Genomic DNA, 23,806 nt, shown 5'->3' on the forward strand with positions numbered 1-23,806 from the left:
GTAAGTTTTTAAGCTTAAAATGGGTGGTTTTTGAATGCTGCATGCACAAAGCACACATTAGGCACACACGTGCACAAAGCACACACTCACCGAACTGGTTGTTAAACTGGTTGCATCCCACCACTGAATGCATGTGAAGTTCTTCCCAGCTGCCCAGCTAAAGCAAGCAGGCATCTATAAGGTGCAACAGAGATATAGGAAGATGCTGGAGGCAAACAATCACTTTAGCGATAATGGCAAAGGCATCATTTCATAACCCTGGGATAAAGCAATGATAAACAACTCTTGTATTGTTAGGAATAAAACAACATGCACAGAAACTATAATTAGAAGGAAAGAGAAGTAAAGGATGACCAGCAGCAAAGTGGATGAACTCAGTCACAGAGGTATGAGTGCATCTTTGGGAGACATGAAATAGATTGAGTGTAGATCATCTATTGGTCACTGGAGTTAAAATGATAAAATGGTACATAATCAGTCAATTGTAAAGAACTTGAAAACAATACAGTATTTATTTCCCAATTACTTGGGGAAGACACTACATGTTTTACAGTTAATAACAAAAAACAATACTAAACACAACAATAATAAATGAATAATAATAGTGAAGTAAAATAATAACAGTAATTGATTACAAATTCCAATATAATGCTCATATGTTAACTAATTTATATACACTGACTCTGCAACTGATCTTTGAAAGCCCTCTGCTACAGCTGTTATCTTTACCAGCTTCCAGAAGGCCATAACTGTGGGGCCCATGTTTGCCTCAAGAGAGAAGCTATTCCAAATGAGAGGAGAGGAGCTCTCACAGCAAATGTCTGGAGCCCAGCCTCCTGTTAGATGTTAGTCTTCATCAAGCTTTAACTGTCTCCCTTGACCGGTCAAGCATAAACTATCTAGGAAAGGCATGGCATGGGGTGGGGTGGGGTTATATAGTCTTTTCAAACCATAATGGACTTTAAAGGTAGATCAGTACCTTGAATTGTACTCTGCAACATTTCGTAACCAGCATTGTTCCTATAGCAATGGTACAATGTAATAATAAAATGACTTGCCCAGTTAAACATCAAGGCTATTGGACCAGCTGAAGAAGACTTTTTGTTAAATCTTGCTGTACTATTCCATCATATATATTAAACAGATTTACATGCTATTGAGGAAATGTCTCTGGCAACTTTGGCAAGATTTTTATTACTGCAATTAATACTATTATTTCTTATTCTAGTTCCTTTCCTGCGGTATCCTTTTATATGCCTAAACACTGCTAGGTCTGTATTTTCTTCACAGACTTAAAATCCTAAGTTCTTTTTGCATGCTCTTTTGATGAGAGTTATAATCTAATTGAGACATTGTGGAAACTGTGAACAAGTAAAGTATTGCTTTATAACAGTGTGTGTGACATCAGAGAAAATAACCCTAGTGCAGGAGAGAAGAGTAATAATTCAAAACATAGTATGCAAAGACATTACAGTACTTTCTGATTATTTTTACTCATTAATTAATGTTTCTCCCAGAATTGTTATATTTATTATTGCTGGTCTTTGGGCACTGAGGTTTGAATTTGAAGTTAGCTTCCATGGTCTACAGGCATATTAATAATGCAGATTATTAATGCAGATTAGAAGAGCTTTGAGGTTCTCTGAAGCTAAGGAACATTTTTAAGCTGATGTCATTAGAGATATTAGTAGCAAATGACAAAAGTGCAACTGAAGGAAAACTTGCTTGATCATCACAGATCTCTGATAAACTGTCAGTGTTAAACCTCAATTTGTCCAATCTTAATTTACTGTCTATCTGATTCAACTTCTGAACTATAATTCAGGGACATCTGCCACACTGTTTCTTTAATTCAACAACATCCCTACATCTCCATAAGATTGAAGACCTTTGCTGTTAAAATTTATAAATTAGTAACTGTTTCAGCAATAGCATTTGACATTGATTTAGAATTTTTGAACTCTTCAGATGTTTTAACTTTCAGATGCAATTTTTGGTACAGTTTTTCCTTAAACGGTTGACAAAGGAATACGTAAATAACTGGATCAAGACAAACATTTGCAGCTGACAGTATCAATGTAAATTCTTTTAGGTAATACAGTATATTTTCAATCTCACAGTTATAATCAGGTTTGATTTGTTTTAACATATATGGGGCTCTCACCAGGTGATACGGAACAAAGCAAACGATAAACACAAACATGATGGTGAAAATGTTTCGGTTGATCTTTTTCTTTGCCAGTGTGGAGTTTTTCTTAAATTTTTGGTGGGAAATATATATTTTCTTGGCAATGGAACTGTAGAAGACAATTAGGAGAAAAAACACAATCCAGAAAGTTCCTAGGCATGTGTAGTTTGAAACTAAGTGCCACTGGAGTCCAAGAGGGCTTTTGAACTTCATACAGTCAATTGAATTGTTTTTTATATAAATTTGGTTTGTTAAAATAATATTGGGAAAAGAGATAACAATCTGTAGCAGCCATACGACCAGACATACAATTTTGCTACACCGGACATTGAAAGCAGAAGTGCTGAATTGGGGCTTCATTACTTTAAAGCATCTGTCAAAGCCTATGAGTCCAAATAATGTTATATTAATATACATATTTAGGTAAAAGATGACAGCAGAAAAGCGGCAGAAAACAAAGTCGAGCTGCCAATGTCCAATTTTGGAGTGAGAAACTATTTTAAAAGGGTAAGTTAAGCTCATAATAAGGTCGGCTGCGACAATGTTCTTGAGATAAACAATAAAACTTGTCTTGCTAGGAATATGAAGAAAGATCCAAGCTGCCACTGCATTTAACAGTATTCCACCTATAAAGATGAAACCGTAGAGCAATGGAATAATTTGTTGGGTAATGATTTTATTTTTATCGCAGTTACTTTCTGAAGTATTCCTTGAATCGACCATGTTCAGTTCATTTGCAGTCCCTGGAAAAAAAAAGATCAAGTTAAGTTTAAGAAAACAATTTCCCTGCATTTTTCTCTTTTATAATATCATATGGTCACATGCCATTGCAAGTAAAAAGGCAACCTTCTCAAATAAAGTATTACTGTTTTGAAATATAATTTCAAACAGGATCAAAGCAATTTTTAGACAATAGCCACCACAAAAACGTGTGATTTTACATGCTTTTATTTATTATAGTTATGTAAACAGCCTCATTTAATGTCGAGATGCACTACCCTTGAGTACTGTCAGAGAATGGTAATTTTTAATTGATAGAAGACAATAATTAATTGCTTCTACTGAAAGTTGAAGTCAGCCTCTGATAACAACACCTGCTTGTAGTTTTATTAATAGGGAATATTTCGCCATTATCCTCTTAGAAATTGTTCCCCCCCCCAACATGCCAATTTAGTTGAAAGCTGCATTTCCACCAGCCATTAATAATTCTACTCAGTTTTTTTTAAAGTTTGCCAATATTGCCTATTCTTACATAGGCCCATCAACACATAAATATTTTAAGAAATACATAAATAGTATGCAATATTAATTCCGGGTACCTCAAACTTCAGAAACTTACCTTTTTATAAAGCAGCTTTAAACAATGTTTTATTTATTTATTTATTTAGTTTGTCATATATGTAAAAAATAACAGGTATAGGTATAAAACATAAATATGAACACAGTAAATGGGTACGAATAAATGGAAACAGTAGGACAGGGATGGTAGGCACGCTAGTATTCTTATGCACATCCCTTAAAAACCTCTTAGGAATTCAAACCATTCCTAGGTCAACAGTAGACAGATTAAGGTTAAAATTATGGGGTTTTGGGTATGTAATAACAGAGTCGGGTAGAGCATTCCAGGCATTGACCAATCTGAAGTCATATTTTCTGCAATTGAGTTTGGAACGGTTTACCTTGAGTTTGTATCTATTGTGTGCTCGTGTATTATTGTGATTGAAGCTGATGTAGCCATTGACAGGTAGGACGTTGTGGCAGATAATTTTGTGGACGACACTTAGGTCAGACTTTAGTCGGCATAGTTCTAGGTTGTCCAAGCCCAACATTTCAAGCTTGGTGCTCTCATTTTTTAACTTCACTTACTTATAAAAGGTATCTCAGTTTACAGAAGGGGAAAAAAACATAAAAAGGACCCTCCTTAGTTTTGTGGAAAGTAAATGAGATGATAAATTCTTTCAGACTTGTAAGACTTATGCCAACTGTTTGAGGTAATCTAGACAACAAGCCTAAGTTATGAATACTAACTTACTTTTATTTCCTCTCCCCTTGGGAAATAAACTAGAGAAGGCCCTTCAGTGCTGTCCACACAGCAATGTAATGTATGCTGGTATTCAGTTCAAATCTGTCCCTAAAAAGCACAATAAACTGCATAAAGCAGTTTATTATAAACCAAAAGCATTTCCCCCATTCCATTTCTGTCCTGCAGAGCTTTGAAATCATTGGATTGCACTGATGTCAGAAGTATTCTGTCAAGTGTTAAGTTTACAGAAAAAAAGGATTTCTAACAATGAATTATACTTTGTTTTAATAATAAAAATATCACAGTAATGAATATAACTTAAATGTTGTAATTTGTGTAATGTGTAATATTTCTGCACAAATTAACCAGCGTGGGCTATATTCTTTGCTCAATAAAGCTATTTTATTCTGAATATCAGGGGTGAGTTCACTTGTCAGCACGCTCGATATGCGCTGCAATAAAAATTGTTCTGTGTATGTGCAGAAGCAAAAAACAAGATGGCGATGCTTATTGCGCCACCCAGAGAACCTGTTTCTGGCCGTGGCAGGCCTGGTCGCTGCTGGTTCCAATGACCCAGGCCGCCAAACCACTACATGTTTGGCCGAACCGGCCCGAACCGTGGGAACCCACCACTGCTGAATATTCATATAAGAGACATCAGTAAGTCATTTCTTCATTAGCACTGGGTATCAAGCTAAATTTATTTCATGTTGAAAGTGTCCAGTCCAATAACACAAATAAGACTTTTAAAAGAGTCTTAACTTACTTCCTTCTAATTATGGCATTTTTTTGCCTTTCTAGCTTTCCACATGTGCACATAAAACGTGTTTTCCACTTTTTTGCCAAAACCTTTTTTTAAAAAAAAAATAAAATCTCATCTCATCCCAATAACTATAAGTTGATAGCTAATTATACTGATATATTTGAGATGGAAGCAATCTTTAATACAAATGCAATAAGATCTAACTATTTCTAGATTTTTTAAAAGTATCACAGGTACAAAGATGAGATACAGTCAGTTTTATAACTACTTGAGTAATTAGTTCAGGAGACGCTATATTTCATGCAATTTAATGAACAACTAAATATTTTCTTTATTTTTATTTGTAACTTACTGGTGTGTTTAATTCTCATTACTAGTTTTAAATTTCTCTGAGATTTAACAATAGCCTTAATAATGGTGTTGGAATTGAATGATATATAGTCAAAAAACTATTTGTTAAAATAATATACTGTGTCAGTAATATGATGACATATTCAGCATACATCTACTTTTTATTGTGTTTCAAATACCTTTTTCTAGTCTGCAGTTTGGAGTTGTAATCCTATGGCAAGGTTTGCGATTAAGCATTTTGACAAGAATACATTAAAAAAAACCAAACAAATAAATGTATAGTAACTTCTTACCAGTACAAACTTTGGTAGTTTTTCAGATGATTCAGAAGTGATGATACCCTTTCAAATCCATGCCGAAATAAAGTTCCCAGCACTTCCCACACTGGTTTAAAAGCCCCAGAGTTGTAGAGTTTGCAGCCCCTAGCTGACACTGGGGCTGGCCATGAGATTAAATCATGAGAGGCAAATCTAAACACATTGTCCCCCCTCAAAAAAGGAAATGTATGAAGCTGAAACCATAAAAGTTTCCTAGTGGCAATAGCAACTCTTTCAAAATTCTAATTTCCTCCTTCTATGCCCAGTTCTTAGGAACTTAACAATTCCCACAAAATTGGCATAAGTAACAAACCACACATTTATTTATTTATGTACTTACTTTAGAAACACTACAAAATGACTGAAGTACACATCTTTGGTAATAAATGTTCTACCTGTACTTTCATAGTAAGCAAAAAAAAAAAATTTGACCATACTTCTTTTGTTTTTTTTTTGTTTTATTTGGGGAGATTTAATGATTTTTTTCAAAGTGATATGTGCCTTGAATGGAAGCAGTGAATATCTTTTCTAGGACTGCATTATTTTTATGGAACAAGTGCTAGTGCTTTGCAAAGAGATAATATCCTTATTAATAAAATAACTACAAGAGCTGCAAACAAAATGCTGTTTGATTTTTGTTGGTGTGACTTCCCTTTTTTTAAAAAAAACAACTGAAAAATACTTCATAATTATTTTCTTTTTGTATCAAGTCAGAAAATAATTCTGTTTAAAATGAAAATACATTAAATCACGATGATTAATATGTTAAAAGTCCTTGTGGGAACTTCTGTATAAAATCAGTCAGATCTCATGGAAATTTGCCACCTGTTGAGAGCCACACAGGAAGAGTTCATGGTTCTGAGAAGTGTAATTGCATGAGAGAAGTTTTTTATGTTCTTTGTTCTGATATAAACCTAATTCTATAAGGAATAACTATTTAACTCTGTCCTAATATTAATAATATTGAACGCAATGAAATTGCTACAGTATAAATTCTAAAGGACACGGGTGGCATGAAATATGCCACTTGAATGAACCATCAACTGTAAATTCACCTTCTGTTGTCTAAGATTGGGTAACATCACATACCACAATGTCTGCCTTTATTCCCTATGAACTTTTGAAAAGAATAAGTATCTGTGCTTATATAAAACAGGCTACATTGTTGACACATAAGAATGAAATGACATAGGTGTTAGAAAAATTCTTAAATTTTCTTAAATGTTGATAAAGTCTTGGCATAATTCCTATTCTCCCTCCCTCCCTCCCTCCCTCCCTCCCTTCCTCCTTCCCTCCCCCCCTCTCTCTCCCAATTTCTGTGTTTACTTCAATTATAGTTTTATTCTTGAGCATTTTTAATAAGACGGAAGCCTGGCTAATTAGGACTTACCATCAGATGTTTGTTTATGTTTATGTTTATTATACTTGTATGCCACCCTATTCCCGAGGGACTCAGGGCGGCTAACAAACAAGTGGGGAAGGGAGAGATACAAAAAAACCGAACAAGACAAAAACAAGATACAAGAAACAGATTAAAAGCTACACAACTATCGCAACAATTCAAGTGGGGCTGGGAACTCATCAGCTCCAGGCCTGCCAGAACAGCCAGGTCTTGAGGGCTTTGCGGAAAGCCTGAAGGGTGGTGAGGGTCCAAATCTCCACGGGGAGATCGTTCCAGAGGGCCGGAGCAGCCACAGAGAAGGCCCTCCCCTGGGGGGTCGACAGTCGACATTGGCTAGCTGATGGTATCCGGAGGAGGCCTAATCTATGGGATCTGATTGGTCATAAGGAGGTAATTGGCAGGTCCGATACCATGTAGGGCTTTAAAAGTAATGACTAGCACCTTGAAGCGCGTCCGGAGTCCAACAGGCAGCCAGTGCAGCTCGCGGAGGATAGGTGTAACGTGGGTGTACCGAGGTGCACCCACAATCGCTCGCGCGGCTGTATTCTGGACACGCTGATAACAGATACACAGATAACTGTGTATCCACTGTGTGCAAACTTTCAAACCAGAGGTGGTATTCAGCAGGTTCTGACCAGTTCTGGAGAACTGGTAGTGGAAATTTTGAATAGTTCAGAGAACCGTTAAATGCTACCTCTCACTGGCTCTGCCCCATCTATTCTCTGCCTCCCAAGTCCCAGCTGATTGGGAGTAAATGGGAATTTTGCAATAACCTTCCCCTGGAGTGGGGAGAGAATTAAGATTTTACACTATCCTTCCCCTACCACACCCACCAAGCTACATTCACAGAACCAGTAGTAAAAATCCCACCACTATTTCAAACCTCAAAAGACCAAGCCAGCAGAGGTGGTCCTTGATTTACAACCATTTGTAAACAATTTACAACTTATGACATTACAATGGCACTGAAAAAAATGTCTTGCAACCAGTCCTCACATTTACAATCGTTGCAATATCTCCATGGTTACATGATCAAAATTTGGGCATTTGGCCACTGGCATTTATTTATGACAACTACACTGTCCCAGGGTCATGATTTGTGACCTTCCCAATTAGCTTATGACAAGCAGTGTCAATGGGGGAAGCTGGATTTGCTTAAAGATTGTGCAGTTCACTTATAATTGCAATGATTCATTTAACAACCATAGCAAAAAAGATTGTAGACAGGATTGTAGCTCACCTAACAACTTAACAATGAAAATTCTAGTCCTAATTGTGGGTTGTAAGTTGAGTTCTACCTTTATGCCACTGTTATTTCCCAAGTAATTCACAGGAAAGTATTGATGAGATTATACAAGGACATAATACAACCATGAATAGAGTGATCTGTGTCAAATCCTTCACAACCATATGCCATCACGAAAGTTGGAAGATCACACATTGTTATTAACCAGATTTATTTAAAGGAAAACAGGAGTTTGTATATAGAATCTTGTCAACTGTGTTTACTTTAGCATCACATTTTTCTCTATAGTTCCGGTAGTCCTCAACTTGCAACCAAATTGGGACTAGAATTTCTGCTGCTAAGTAAGGCAATTGTTATGTTGATTGTGCTGGATTTTATGACATTTTTTGTTTGCCGAGGTTGTTGCATGTGGAGCAAATCCAACTTCTCCCATTGATTGGGCTTGTCAGAACCAGCTGGGAAGGTCACAAATAGAGATTATATGACTCCAGGACACTGCAACAGTCATCAATACATGCCGGCTGCCAAGTATCCAAATTTTGATCATGTATCCCAACTACGGTTGTAAATCGAGTACTACTTGAATAATTAAGTGTGTAATCAATTCATCATGTAAGGAGAAGGGTTTCTGGATAGGTATTACAGCAATGATTGAGTAGGGCAAATATTATTTTATCAGTCATACACTGTTTCCTTAATACAACAACATGCCCACATTTCCATAAAGTTGCTGTTAAAATTTATAAAGCAATAACAGTTTCAACAATAGCATTTGACTTTCTTGATTTAGAATTTTCAAACTCTTCAGATGTTTTAACTTTCAGATGCAACTTTTGGTACAGTTTTTTCTTAAACGGTTGACAAAGGAATACGTAAATAACTGGATCAAGACAAACATTTGCAGCTGACAGTATCAATGTAAATTCTTTTAGGTAATACAGTATATTTTTAATCTGACAGTCGTAATCAGGTTTGATTTGTTTTAACGTATATGGGGCTCTGACCAAGTGATACGGAACAAAGCAAACGATAAACACAAACATGATGGTGAAAATGTTTCGGTTGGTCTTTTTCTTTGCCAGCGTGGAGTTTTTCTTAAACTTTTGGTGGGAAATATATATTTTCTTGGCAATGCAACTGTAGAAGACTATTAGGAGAAAAAACACAATCCAGAAAATTCCTAGGCATGTGTAGTTTGAAGCTGTGTGCCACTGGAGTCCAAGAGGGCTTTTGAGCTTCATACAGTCAATTGAATTGTTTTTTGTAGGAAGTTGGTTTGTTAAAATAATATTGGGAAAAGAGATAACAATCTGTAGCAGCCATACGACCAGACATACAATTTTGCTACACCGGACACTGAAAGCAGAAGTGCTGAATTGGGGCTTCATTACTTTAAAGCATCTGTCAAAGCCTATGAGTCCAAATAATGTTATATTAATATACATATTTAGGTAAAAGATGACAGCAGAAAAGCGGCAGACAACGATGCTGAGCTGCCAATGTCCAATTTTGGAGTCAGAAAATATTTTAAAAGGGTAAGTTAAGCTCATAATAAGGTCGGCTGCGACAGTGTTCTTGAGATAAACAATAAAACTTGTCTTGCTAGGAATGTAAAGAAAGATCCAAGCTGCCACTGCATTTAACAATATTCCACCTATAAAGATGAAACCGTAGAGCAATGGAATAATTTGTTGTTTAATGATTTTATTTCTATCGCAGTTACTTTCTGAAGTATTGCTTGAATTGACCATGTTCAGTTCATTTGCAGTCCCTGAAAATAAAATAAAAAGATCAAGTTAACTCTAAGAAAACAATTTCCCTGCATTTTTCTCTTTTAAAATATCAGTTGGTCACATGCCATTGCAAGTAAAAAGGCAACCTTCTCAAATAAAGTATTACTGTTTTGAAATATAATTTCAAACAGGATCAAAGCAATTTCTAGCAAATAGTCATCGCAAAACAGCCTGTTATTTTTTTATGTTTTTATTTACTGTATCTTATGTAAACATCTATTGTTGAGCTGCGCTGCCTAAGCAGACCCTTGGGTACTATCAGAGAATGGTGATTTTTAATGGGATAGAAGAAAATAATTAATTGCTTCTACTGAAAGTTGAAATCAGCCTTTGATAACAACGCCTACTTGTAGTTTTCTTAAAAAGAATAAGAAATATTCTGCCATTACCTTCTTAGAAATGATTCCCCGCCCAAATTGCCAAGTACAAATAAATGCAGACAGTAGGACAGGAATGGTAGGTACGCTGGTGTGCTTATGCACATCCCTTAAAAACCTCTTAGGAATTCAAACCATTCCTAGGTCAACAGTAGACAGTCTAAGGTTAAAATTATGGTGGTTTGGGTATGTAGTGCATTCCAGGTAGTGCATTCCAGGCATTGACCAATCTGTTACTGAAGTCATATTTTCTGTAATCGAGTTTGCAATGGTTTACCTTGAGTTTGTATCTATTGTGTGCTTGTGTATTATTGTGATTGAAGCTGATGTAGCCATTGACAGGTAGGACGTTATTACAGATAATTTTGTGGATGACACTTAGGTCAGACTTTAGTCGGCATAGTTCTAGGTTGTCCAAGCCCAACATTTCAAGCTTGGTGCTCTCATTTTTTAACTTCACTTACTTATAAAAGGTATCTCATCTTACAGAAGGGAAAAAAACCATAAAAAGGACCCTCCTTAGTTTTGTGGAAAGTAAATGAGATGATCAATTGTTTCAGACTTGTAAGACTTATGCCAGCTGTTTGAGGTAATCTAGATAACAAGCCTAAATGATGAATACTAACTTACTTTTATTTCTTCTCCCCTTGGGAAATAAACTAGAGAAGGCCCTTCAGTGCTGTCCACACAGCAATGTAATGTATGCTGGTATTCAGTTCAAACCTGTCCCTAAAAAGCACACCCAGTTTATTATAAACCAAAAGCGTTTCCCCCATTCCATTTCTGTCCTGCAGAGCTTTGAAATCATTAGATTGCACTGATGTCAGAAACCCAAAATTATTCTGTCAAGTGTTAAGTTTACAGAAAAACATGTATTTCTAACAATGAATTATACTTTGTTTTAGTAATAAAAGTAACACAGTAATGAATATAACTTAAATCTTGTAATTTGTGTAATGTGTAATATTTCTGCACAAAATAACCAGTGTGGGCTATATTCTTTGCTCAATAAAGCTATTTAATTCTGAATATCAGGGGTGGGTTCACTTGTCGGCACGCTCGATGTGTGCTGCAATAAAAATTGTTCTGTGTGTGCGCAGAAACAAAAAACAAGATGGCGATGCTTATTGCGCCACCCAGAGAACCTGTTTCTGGCCGTGGCAGGCCTGGTCGCTGCTGGTTCCAATGACCCAGGCCGCCAAACCACTACATGTTTGGCCGAAGGAACCGTAGGAACCCACCACTGCTGAATATTCATATAAGAGACATCAGTAAGTCATTTCTTCATTAGCAGTGGGTATCAAGCTAAATTTATTTCATATTGAAAGTGTCCAGTCCAATAACACAAATAAGACTTTTAAAAGAGTCTTAACTTACCTCCTTCTAATTATGGCATTTTTTCCCTTTCTAGCTTTCCACATGTGCACATAAAATGTGTTTTCCACTTTTATTTTTTGCCAAAACCTTTTAAAAAAAAAATAAAATCTCATCTCATCCCAATAACTATAAGTTGATAGCTAATTATACTGATATATTTGAGATGGAAGCAATCTTTAATACAAATGCAATAAGATCTAACTATTTCTAGATTTTTTAAAAGTATCACAGGTACAAAGATGAGATATAGTCAGTTTTATAACTACTTGAGTAATTAGTTCAGGAGACGCTATATTTCATTCAATGTAATGAACAACTAAATATTTTCTTTATTTTTATTTGTAACTTACTGGTGTGTTTAATTCTCATTACTAGTTTTAAATTTCTCTGAGATTTAACAAGAGCCTTAATAATGGTGTTGGGATTGAATGATGTATAGTCAAAAAACTCTTTGTTAAAATAATATACTGTGTCAGTAATATGATGACATATTCAGCATACATCTACTTTTTATTGTGTTTTTCTAGTCTGCAGTTTGGAGTTGTAATCCTATGGCAAGATTTGGGATTAAGCATTTTGACAACAATACATTAAAAAAAAAACCAAACAAATAAATGTATAGTAATTTCTTACCAGTACAAACTTTGGTAGTTTTTCAGATGATTCAGAAGTGATGATACCCTTTCAAATCCATGCCGAAATGAAGTTCCCAGCAGTTCCCACACTGGTTTAAAAGCACCAGAGTTATAGAGTTTGCTGCTCCCAGCTGATACTGGGGCTGGCCATGAGAGGCTGATTTAATCATGAGAGGCAAATCTAAACACATTGTCCCCCCTCAAAAAAAGGAAATGTATGAAGCTGAAACCATAAAATTTCCCTAGTGGCTATAGCAACTCTTTCAAAATTCTAATTTCCTCCTTCCATGCTCAGTTCTTAGGAACTAAACAATTCCCACAAAATTAGCATAAGTAACAAATCACACATTTATTTATTTACTTTAGAAACAGTACAAAATGACTGAAGTACACATCTTTGGTAATAAAGATGTACCTGTACTTCCATATTAAGCAGAAAAATTATTTGACAATGCTTTTTTTGTTATTTTATTTTATCTGGTGAGATTTTATGAATTTTTTCAAAGTGATATGTGCCTTGTATGGAAGCAGTGAAAATCTTTTCTACGACTGCATTATTTTTAGGGAAGAAGTGCTGGTGCTTTGCAAAGAGATAATATCCTTATTAATGGAATAACTGCAAGAGCTGCAGACAAAATGCTGTTCGATTTTTGTTAGTGTGGACTTCCTTTTTTTAAAAAAATCTGAAATATACTTCATAATTATTTTCTTTTTATATCAAGTCAGAAAAGAATACTGTTTAAAATGAAAATACATGAAATCACGATGATTAATATGTTAAAAGTCCTTGTGGGAACTTCTGTATAAAATCAGTCAGATCTCATGTTGCCACCTGTTGAGAGCCAACAGAAAGAGTTCATGGTTCTGACAAGTGTAATTACATGAAAGAAGTTTTTTTATGCTCTTTGTTCTGATATAAACCTAATTATATAAGGAATATCTATTTAACTCTGTCCTAATATTAATAACATTGAACACAATGAAATTGCCACAGTATAAATTCTAAAGAACATGGGTGGCATGAAATATGTCACTTGAATGAGCCTTCTGTTGTCTAAGATTGGGTAACATTACATACCACAATGTCTATTTTTTCCCCGTATGAACTTTTGAAAAGAATAAGTATCTGTGCTTATATAAAACAGGCTACATTGTTGACACGTAAGAATGAAATGACATAGGTGTTAGAAAAATTCTTAAATTTTCTTAAATGTTGATAAAGTCTTGGCATAATTCCTATTCTCTCTCTCTCTCTCTCTCTCTCTCTCCTCTCTCTCTCTCTCTCTCTCTCTCTCTCTCTCCCTCCCTCCCTCCCTCCCTCCCTCCCTCCCTCCCTCCCTCTCTCTCTCTCTCTCTTTATTTCTCTCTCCGCCCCCACTTTCTATGTTTACTTCAATTATAGTTTTATCTTGAGCATTTTTAATAAGAAGGAAGCCTGGCTAATTAGACTTAGCATCACATAACTGTGTATCCACTGTGTGCAACTTTCAAACCAGAGGTGGTATTCAGCAGGTTCTGACCAGTTCTGGAGAACTGGTAGTGGAAATTTTGAATAGTTTCAGAGAACCGTTAAATGTTACCTGTCACTGGCTCTGCCCCATCTATTCTCTGCCTCCCGAGTCCCAGCTGATTGGGAATAAATTTTGCAATAACCCTCCCCTGGAGTGGAGAGGGAATGAAGATTTTACACTATCCTTCCCTACCACACCCACCAGCTACATCCACAGAACCAGTAGTAAAAATCCCACCACTATTTCAAACCTCAAAAGACCAAGCCAGCAGAGGTGGTCCTTGATTTACAACCATTGTAAACAATTTACAACCTTATGAAATTACAATGGCACTGAAAAAAATGTCTTGCAACCACTCCTCACATTTACAATCGTTGCAGTATCTTCATGGTTACATGATCAAAATTTGGCATTTGGCCATTGGCAGGTATTTATGACAACTACACTGTCCCAGGGGTCATGTGATTTGTGACCTTTCCAATTAGCTTATGACAAGCAGCATCAATGGGGGAAGCTGGATTGCTTAAAGATTGTGCAGTTCACTTATAATTGCAATGATTCACTTAACCACCAAAGCAAAAAAGATTTTAGAAAGGGTTGCAGCTCACCTAACATCTTAACAATGAAAATTCTAGTCCCAATTGTGGGTTGTAAATTGAGGTCTACCTTTATGCCATTGTTATTTCCCTGGAAATTCACAGGAAAGTATTGATGAGATTATACAAGGACATAATACAACCATGAATAGAGTGATCTGTGTCAAACCCTTCATAACCATATGCCATCACGAATGTTGGAAGATCACGCATTGTTATTAACCAGATTTATTTATTTATTTGTTTATTTATTTATTTATTTATTTATTAGACTTATATACCACTCCATAGGGCTTTCAGCCCTCTCTAAGCGGTTTACAAATTTTTTAGCAAATTGAGTCAGCAACTTGCCCGCGTCCGGGTCCTCATTTCACCTACCTCGGAAGGATGGAAGGCTGAGTTGACCTTGAGCTGTTGAGATTTGAACTGCTGAACTGCAGATCACAGTCAGCTAAAGTGGCCTGCAGTACTGCATCGTAACCATTGCGCCACCTCGGCTCATTTAAAGGAAAACAGGAGTTTGTATATAGAATCTTGTCAACTGTGTTTAATTTAGCATCACATTTTTCTCTTTAGTTCCGGTAGTCCTACACTTGCAACCAAATTGGGACTAGAATTTCTGCTGCTAAGTAAGGCAATTGTTATGTTGGTTGTGCTGGATTTTATGATCTTTTTGTTTGCCAAGGTTGTTACATGTGGAGCAAATCCAACTTCTCCCATTGATTGGGCTTGTCAGAACCAGCTGGGAAGGTCACAAATAGAGATTATATGACTCCAGGACACTGCAACAGTCATCAATACATGCCGGCTGCCAAGTATCCAAATTTTGATCATGTATCCCAACTACGGTTGGAAATCGAGTACTACTTGAATAATTAAGTGTGTAATCAATTCATCATGTAAGGAGAAGGGTTTCTGGATAGGTATTACAGCAATGATTGAGTAGGGCAAATATTATTTTATCAGTCATACACTGTTTCCTTAATACAACAACATGCCCACATTTCCATAATGTTGCTGTTAAAATTATAAAACAATAACAGTTTCAACAATAGCATTTGACTTTTTTGATTTAGAATTTTCAAACTCTTCAGATGTTTTAACTTTCAGATGCAATTTTTGGTACAGTTTTTCCTTAAACGGTTGACAAAGGAATACGTAATAACTGGATCAAGACAAACATTTGCAGCTGACAGTATCAATGTAAATTCTTTTAGGTAATACAGTATATTTTTAATCTGACAGTCGTAATCAGGTTTGATTTGTTTTAACGTATATGGGGCTCTGACCAAGTGATACGGAACAAAGCAAACGATAAACACAAACATGATGGTGAAAATGTTTCGGTTGGTCTTTTCTTTGCCAGCGTGGGAGTTTTTCTTAAACTTTTGGTGGGAAATATATATTTTCTTGGCAATGCAACTGTAGAAGACTATTAGGAGAAAAACACAATCCAGAAAATTCCTAGGCATGTGTAGTTTGAAGCTTTGTGCCACTGGAGTCCAAGAGGCTTTTGAGCTTCATACAGTCAATTGAATTGTTTTTTGTAGGAAGTTGGTTTGTTAAAATAATATTGGGAAAAGAGATAACAATCTGTAGCAGCCATACGACCAGACATACAATTTTGCTACACTGGACACTGAAAGCAGAAGTGCTGAATTGGGCTTCATTACTTTAAAGCATCTGTCAAAGCCTATGAGTCCAAATAATGTTATATTAATATAATATTTAGGTAAAAGATGACAGCAGAAAAGCGGCAGACAACGATGTCGAGCTGCCAATGTCAATTTTGGAGTCAGAAAATATTTTAAAAGGGTAAGTTAAGCTCATAATAAGGTCGGCTGTGACAATGTTCTTGAGATAAACAATAAAACTTGTCTTGCTAGGAATGTGAAGAAAGATCCAAGCTGCCACTGCATTTAACAGTATTCCACCTATAAAAATGAAACCGTAGAGCAATGGAATAATTTGTTGGGTAATGATTTTATTTCTATCGCAGTTACTTTCTGAAGTATTCCTTGAATCGACCATGTTCAGTTCATTTACAGTCCCTGGGGAAAAAAAAGATCAAGTTAAGTTTAAGAAAACAATTTCCATGCATTTTTCTCTTTATAATATCATATGGTCCACATGCCATTGCAAGTAAAAAGGCAACCTTCTCAAATAAAGTATTACTGTTTGAAATATAATTTCAAACAGGATCAAAGCAATCTTTAGACAATAGTCATCACAAAAATGTGTGATTTTTATGTTTTTATTTACTTTAGTTTTGTAAACAGTTTCTTTTAATGTCGAGATGCACTACCCTTGAGTACTGTCAGAGAATGGTAATTTTTAATGGATAGAAGGAAATAATTAATTGCTTCTACTGAAAGTTGAAGTCAGCCTCTGATAACAACACCTGCTTGTAGTTTTCTTATAAGAATAAGGAATATTTTGCCATTATCTTCTTAGAAATGGTCCCCCACTCAACTTGCCAATTTAGTTTAAGCTGCATTTCCTGATAGTTTTCCAGTCCAGTATTAGCCAGTAATTCTGCTCAGTTTTTTTAAAGCTTGCCAAGATTGCCTATTCTTACATAGGCCCATAAACACATAAATATTTTAAGAAATATATAAATAGTAGAAATATTCATTCCAGGTTCCTCAAACTTCAGAAACTCACCTTTTTATAAAGCATCTTTTAACAATGTTTTATTTACTTATTTATTTAATTTGTCAAACATGTAAAAGATAACAAGTATAAGCATAAAACATAAATATGAACAAAGTAAATAGGTTTGAATTAATAGAGACAGTAGGACAAGGATTGCAGGCATGCTGGTGCACTTATGCACATTCTTAAAAACCTCTTAGGAATTGGGTGAGGTCAACAGTAGATGTCTAAGGTTAAAATTATGGGGGTTTGGGTATGTAACCACAGAGTCAGGTAGTGCATTCCAGGCATTGACCACTCTGTTACTGAAGTCATATTTTCTGCAATCGAGTTTGGAACGGTTAACCTTGAGTTTGTATCTATTGTGTGCTCATGTATTATTGTGATTGAAGCTGATGTAGCATTGACAGGTAGGACGTTGTGGCAGATAATTTTGTGGACTACACTTAGGTCAGACCTTAGTCAGCATAGTTCTAGGTTGTCCAAGCCCAACATTTAAAGCCTGGTGCTCTCATTTGTTAACTTCACCTACTTATAAAAGATATCTCAGCTCACAGAAGGAAAAAAAACCATAAAAAGGACTCTTCTTAGTTTTGGGAAGTAAATGAGATGATCAATTCTTTCAGACTTGTAAGAGTTATACCAGCTGTTTGAGGAAATCTATACAACAAGCACAAACGATGAATACTAACTTACCTTTATTGTAAGGGTTACTATAACAAAATCTATCAGATCTGAAAATACTTTACTATCCCCTGCCTTTCCTTAAAACTAGGTATAGCCCCATCTGAGATGCTTCCCACATTCCTTTTCCTTCTCTGGGCTAAGAGACCTTTTGTTTGATGGCTGTCTCAGCTTCTGTCTCCCAAGGTCATTCCCAGAAATACTACAGATACAAATGCATCTGTAGATGCACACAAAAGATGCACACAATCTATTAACTAGAATAACTCATCACATACTTTGCTTCTGATGAAATGGACCTATATATAATTATTATTTTTGTAAACAGATATTGATGTTTACTGTTTTTTCTGGAATAGCCACATGAATATAGGGAAGTGGTAACTCAGTGGTAACTCAGCTGTGCTTGTCGATCAAAAAGGTCAGCAGTTTGGTGGTTTGAATCCCTATTGCTTTGTAATAGAGTGAGGTCCCGTTACCTGTCCCAGCTTCTGCCAACTAACAGTTCAAAAGCATGTAAAAATTCAAGTAAAAAAATAGGAACTACCTTTGGTGTGCAGATAACAGCGTTCTGTGTGCCTTCGGCATTTAGTCATGCCAGCCACATGGCCACAGAGACCTTTTTGGAAAACGCTGGCTCTTTGACTTTGAAACGGAGATGAGCACCCCCCCCTAGAGTTGGAAATGTCTAGCACATATGTGCAAGGGGAACCTTTATCTTTAACTTTATCCTGATTATGGAAATTGATTTCTGCACATATAGAAGCCTTTTCACTATGACCAAGTATTTAGAATATAAGATTGTAATGTGATATTTTTTAAAATAAAATTGTATGTTTATAATCCCTTCCCGAACACACAGAAAAAAATCTGTCTCATACTTCATGTATATTCTGATTTGCGACTCCTGTTTTAATTGGGGGAAGCATAACTGGATTGAATTCTTGTTCAGGACACCACAATTTAGAAATAACTGGAATTACTATAATGATAAATGTTCCAATCCTACTTCCACTTCCCATAAATGCAGCTTTTCCTTCCTGTCTCCTTTTTAAGTTATGTAAGTCTATAAAGTCAGTTTTTGTCATTTTAGCATTTCTACTTCTTTTAATGAGTTGAACTTGAGAAAATTGTAGGCAAACTTTCTCAATAGAAAAGTGCTATTATAGCAATAGCAATAGCAGTAAGACTTATATGCCGCTTCATAGGGCTTTCAGCCCTCTCTAAGCGGTTTACAGAGTCAGCATATTGCCCCCAACAGTTTGGGTCCTCATTTTACCCACCTCGGAAGGATGGGAGGCTGAGTCAACCCTGAGCCGGTGAGATTTGAACCACCGAACTGCAGATAACAGTCAGTTGAAGTAGCCTGCAGTACTGCACTCTACCCACCGCGCCACCTCGGCTCTTATGGAATTACTCTTACTCTTACTCTTACTCTTACTCTTACTCTTACTCTTACTCTTACTCTTACTCTTACTCTTACTCTTACTCTTACTATTATGGAATTATGGAATTACTCTTACTCTTATTCTTAATCTTAATCTTACTATTACTCTTATGGAATTACTATTGATAAAAATACACTGAGGCTTATTTTATATAAGGTTTTCTGGGACAAACGCAGGATTGCAGAAAATGTGAGAGAAAAGAAGCAACTCATGTCAATTTTGACCATCACCAGATTCATTTAATGATAAAGTGAGAAATATGGATCTGAATATTAATGTGTTAGAACCAGGTACAAGAAATACTGTGATTGAATCCAAATTACATATAAATGTTGCAAAATTAAAGTTGACGACCTTATGTTCCTAGGTAAAATTTTGCTAAAATTGGAAAATTGACAGAGAAATTTTAAGATGTAGAAATGCTGAGGGAAAGGCAGTGAGTAATATGCAATCTCTTGCAAGGGATGATTGGCAGTTGACATAAATGAAAATCTCTGTCTTGAAGAACATGCCAAGAAGTATGGAATGGACGAATAAGGAATAAATTACAAATATTATAAAATTGAGAGAAGGAACAAGACCACATAAGCTATAGATGTTTTGAGAAAAAAATGAGAAGTTTAAAGAAAAGGCAATATATGAAGTGTATGAAAATGAAAGAAGGTTATATGCGGTTATATCAGATAAATATATAGGGAAGTATAGTGAACAGTATTGGTATTACCGGTACTCAGATTTCTTCCTTCCTTTCTTTCTTTTTAAAATCTCCTTTCTTTAGTTGACAAGTTACAAGTTACCCAATTGCAACTAGGATTTGTTTTTTCCCCAAATCCATAAATACCTTTGTGAGAAATATTTCTGCATACATTGGCAATTTCTATAATTGTCATTTATAGCCCAAAACTTAATGAGTTGATTTAAAAATGAAGGCTCTAAAAGAAATATGTGATATTTACACAATTGAACTTGACTTTGGACATGAGAAGGCCAAAGAGATTGCAGAAATAAACTGCATGGGATTACATATATAATGTGTTTATGGAAACCAGTGAAAAATGTATCAACTCTCTTTTCTTTGAAACAACTCCAAAATTTCAGTCTGGCCTTTTAAGACAACAGCTCGATATATAGATCCATTTCCTTAAATTAAGATCAGAGAAAAGTTGAGCGTTTGGAGACCTTAATGTTCATAGAATGTCTTGTGATCTTTTTAGACTGATTGATTTCAATGTGAGCAACTCAATACCTACAATAAATGTTTGTAACAGCTTACCACAGTATGGGCCCAGAAGAAATTTGGGCCCATTTCATTTCTCTGCTTGCAAACCAGAGTAGCATTTATACCAACTGTTAACACCCAAAGTAGAATTGCAGGCCCAGCTAAAAGCCCCTAGCCCAAGTATATCTTCCCAGGAAAATCAAAGCACTGCTTGAATCTATGGTGTTAAATTGAGCCACGAAATACATTACAAAAATGTATTTCCAAGAAAACTAAACTTGTTCCTAAGGCATCAAATATTTCAAGGGCCAAGGAAAGGTCACAAGTTAAAGAAAAGGGAAGTAAGAAAGCAGGAATAGGAAAATGAGCAGGAAAAGCAAAAGAAAGAAACTATGTCATAAAATATTCTTCTTTTGCTCTTTATTTCCAGAAGCCACATTTGACTTTGTAGTTTTCCTTATTATTTCATAATTGTACTCTAGTGGCCCCTCTGAATCCTCTAAGCACAATTTATTATATACAGTGAAATACCTTGTCATCATATCCCATCACATCTGTATTGCATAAGCCTGTAACTCCCCTCTTTTTAGAACCTATATTTTCCTCCAGTGCCATCCATACAGCAGTGTAATGTATGTTGGTATTCAGTTCAACCTATCCCTAAAAAGCACAGTTTATTATAAACCAAAAGCATCCCCCCATTTCTGTTCTGCAGAGCTTTGAAATCACTGGATTGCTCTGATGTCAGAAACCCAAAATTATTCTGCCAAGCATGAAAGTTTACAGAAAGACAAGGATTTCTAACAATGAATAATAATTTGTTTTAATAATAAAAATAACACAGTAATAAACATATCTTAAATATTGTAATTTGTGCAATGTGCAATATTTCTGTAAAAAATAACCAGCATGGGCTATATTCTTTGCTCAATAATGCTATTTTATACTGAATATTCATAATAAGAGGTACTGGTAAGTCATTTGTTCATTAGCACTGGTTATCAAGCTAAATTTACTTTGTGTTGCAAGTATCCAGTCCAATAATACAAATAAGACTTTTAAAGAGTCTTAACTTTTCTCCACTTTCTAGTTATGGTATGTTTTGCCTTCCTGGCTTTCTACAGATAACACGTAAAACTTGTTTTCCACTTTTATTTTTCACCAAAATCTTTTTTTAAAAAATAAATTCTCATCACATCCCAGTAACTATAAGGAGATAGCTAATTATACTGATATATTTGAGATGCAAGCAATCTTTAATACAAATGTAATCAGATTTAACATTTTATAGATTTTTTTAACGTATGAGAGGTACAAAGATAAGATATGGCTAGTTTTATAACTACTTGAGTATTAGTTCAGGGAAAGCTATATTTAATGCAATGTATATCTAATAATGAATAACTAATATTATTTTTATTTGTAAACTAACTGGGGTGTTTGATTCTTATTACTAGTTTTAAATTAGATTATGTTATCATAACATATATCATCTTATTAATGAGATTTAACATAACCTTTATAATGGTGTTGCAATTGAATGCTGTATAGTCAAAAAACTATTTGTTAAAATAATATACTGTACCAGTAATATGATGACATATTTAGCAGACATCTATTCCATTTATTGTGTTTCAAATATCTTTTTCTAGTCTGCTGTTTGGAGTTATAATCCTAAAGCAAGATTTGGGATCAAGCATTTTGACAAAAATATATTAAAAACCCCCAAACAAATAAATGTATAGTAACTTCTTACCAGTATAAACTTTGGTAGTTTTTCAGATGATTCAGAAATGATGATGCCCTTTCAAATCCATGCCGAAATGAAGTTCCCAGCACTTCCCACACTGGTTTAAAAGCCCCAGAGTTGTAGAGTGTGCAGCTCCCAGCTGATACTGGGCTGGACATGAGAGGCTGATTAAATTGTGAGTGCCAAATCTAAAATATTGCCAAAAAAAAAGAAAAAGGAAATGTTGAAGCTGAAACCATGATAGTTCCCTAATAGCTATAGCAACTCTTACAAATTCTAATTTCCTCCTTACGTGCCCAGTTCTTAGAAACTAAACAGTTCCCACAAAATTGGCAGAAGCAACGAACCACACATTCATTTATTTACTTTAGAATTACTGAAGTACACATCTTTGGTAATAAATATTCTATCTGTACTTCCATATTAAGCAGAAAAAATATATTTAACCGTACTTTTTTGTTTTTTGTTTTATCTGGTGAGATTTAATGAATTTTTTCAAAGTGATATGTGCCTTGTATGGAAGCAGTGAAAATCTTTTCTAGGACTGCATTATTTTTATGGAAGAAGTGCTGGTGCTTTGCAAAGAGATAATGGAATAGTGGAATAACTGCAAGAGCTGCAGACAAAATGCTGTTCGATTTTGTTAGTGTAACTTCCCTTTTTAAAAAAAAACCTGAAACATGCTTTGTAATTATTTTCTTTTTACATCAAATCAGAAATGAATAGTGTTTAAAATGAAAATACATGAAATCATGATGAGTATATGTTAAAAGTCCTTGTGGGAACTGCTGTATAGAATCAGTCAGATCTTTTGGAAATTTGCCACCTGTTGAGAGCCACACAGGAGGAGTTTATGGATCCAAGAAGCTGCAATTCCTGGTGTAATTATGTGAAAGAATTTTTTTAATAGTCTTTTTTCTGATATAAACCTAATTATATGAGGAATAACTATTTAACTTTGTCCTAATATTAATAACATTGAACACAATGAAATTGCCACAGTATAATTCTAAAGAACACGGGTGGCATTAAATATGCCACTTGAATGAACCATCAACTGTAGATTCATCTTCTGTTATCTAAGATTGAGAAACATCACATACCACAATGTCTGCCTTTATTCCCTATGAACTTTTAAAAAGAAGTAGCTGTGCTTATATAAAACAGGCTACATTGTGACGCCTAAGAATGAAATGACATAGGAGCTAGAACAATTGTTTACATTTCCTTAAATGTTGGCATAATTCCTATTTGTTTCTTTCTTCTTTCTTTCTTTCTTTCTTTCTTCTTTCTTTCTTTCTTCTTTCTTTCTTTCTTTCTTTCTTTCCTTCCTTCCTTCCTTCCTTCCTTCCCTCTCTCCCTCCCTCCCTCCTTCCTCCCTCCCCCCTCCCTCTCTCTGTCTCTTTTTCTCTGTCTCACATTCTATGTTTATTTCAATTATAGATTTATTCTTGAGCATTCTTATTAAGAA

At 35.2% G+C, this 23,806-nt stretch overlaps 4 protein-coding genes across 7 annotated transcripts in view; 1 reads left to right on the forward strand and 3 right to left on the reverse strand.

The window, feature by feature from the left end:
* The window catches only part of MED12L (mediator complex subunit 12L), a 191,333-nt gene that overhangs the window by 60,232 nt on the left and 107,295 nt on the right, over window positions 1-23,806 (forward strand). The window lies entirely within an intron of this gene.
* LOC116514352 (P2Y purinoceptor 14-like) lies at window positions 1,720-5,667 on the reverse strand. The gene is made up of 2 exons (XM_032225906.1): window positions 5,619-5,667; window positions 1,720-2,931 (listed from the first exon to the last, which is right to left on the reverse strand). The coding sequence occupies exon 2, from the start codon at window positions 2,909-2,911 to the stop codon at window positions 1,904-1,906; it is 1,008 nt and encodes a 335-aa protein (XP_032081797.1). The 5' UTR covers window positions 2,912-2,931; window positions 5,619-5,667; the 3' UTR covers window positions 1,720-1,903.
* Window positions 8,200-10,485, reverse strand: LOC116514355 (P2Y purinoceptor 14-like). The gene has a single exon (XM_032225911.1). The coding sequence runs from the start codon at window positions 10,039-10,041 to the stop codon at window positions 9,031-9,033; it is 1,011 nt and encodes a 336-aa protein (XP_032081802.1). The 5' UTR covers window positions 10,042-10,485; the 3' UTR covers window positions 8,200-9,030.
* Window positions 15,023-22,614, reverse strand: LOC116514353 (P2Y purinoceptor 14-like). The gene is given in 8 exon segments (XM_032225908.1): window positions 15,023-15,742; window positions 15,745-16,023; window positions 16,026-16,088; window positions 16,091-16,240; window positions 16,243-16,305; window positions 16,308-16,361; window positions 16,364-16,630; window positions 22,342-22,614. Coding segments are annotated over 7 exon segments (993 nt in total). The 5' UTR covers window positions 16,611-16,630; window positions 22,342-22,614; the 3' UTR covers window positions 15,023-15,605.

Source organism: Thamnophis elegans, chromosome 10 (assembly GCF_009769535.1).
Source record: "Thamnophis elegans isolate rThaEle1 chromosome 10, rThaEle1.pri, whole genome shotgun sequence".
NCBI lineage: Eukaryota > Metazoa > Chordata > Lepidosauria > Squamata > Colubridae > Thamnophis > Thamnophis elegans.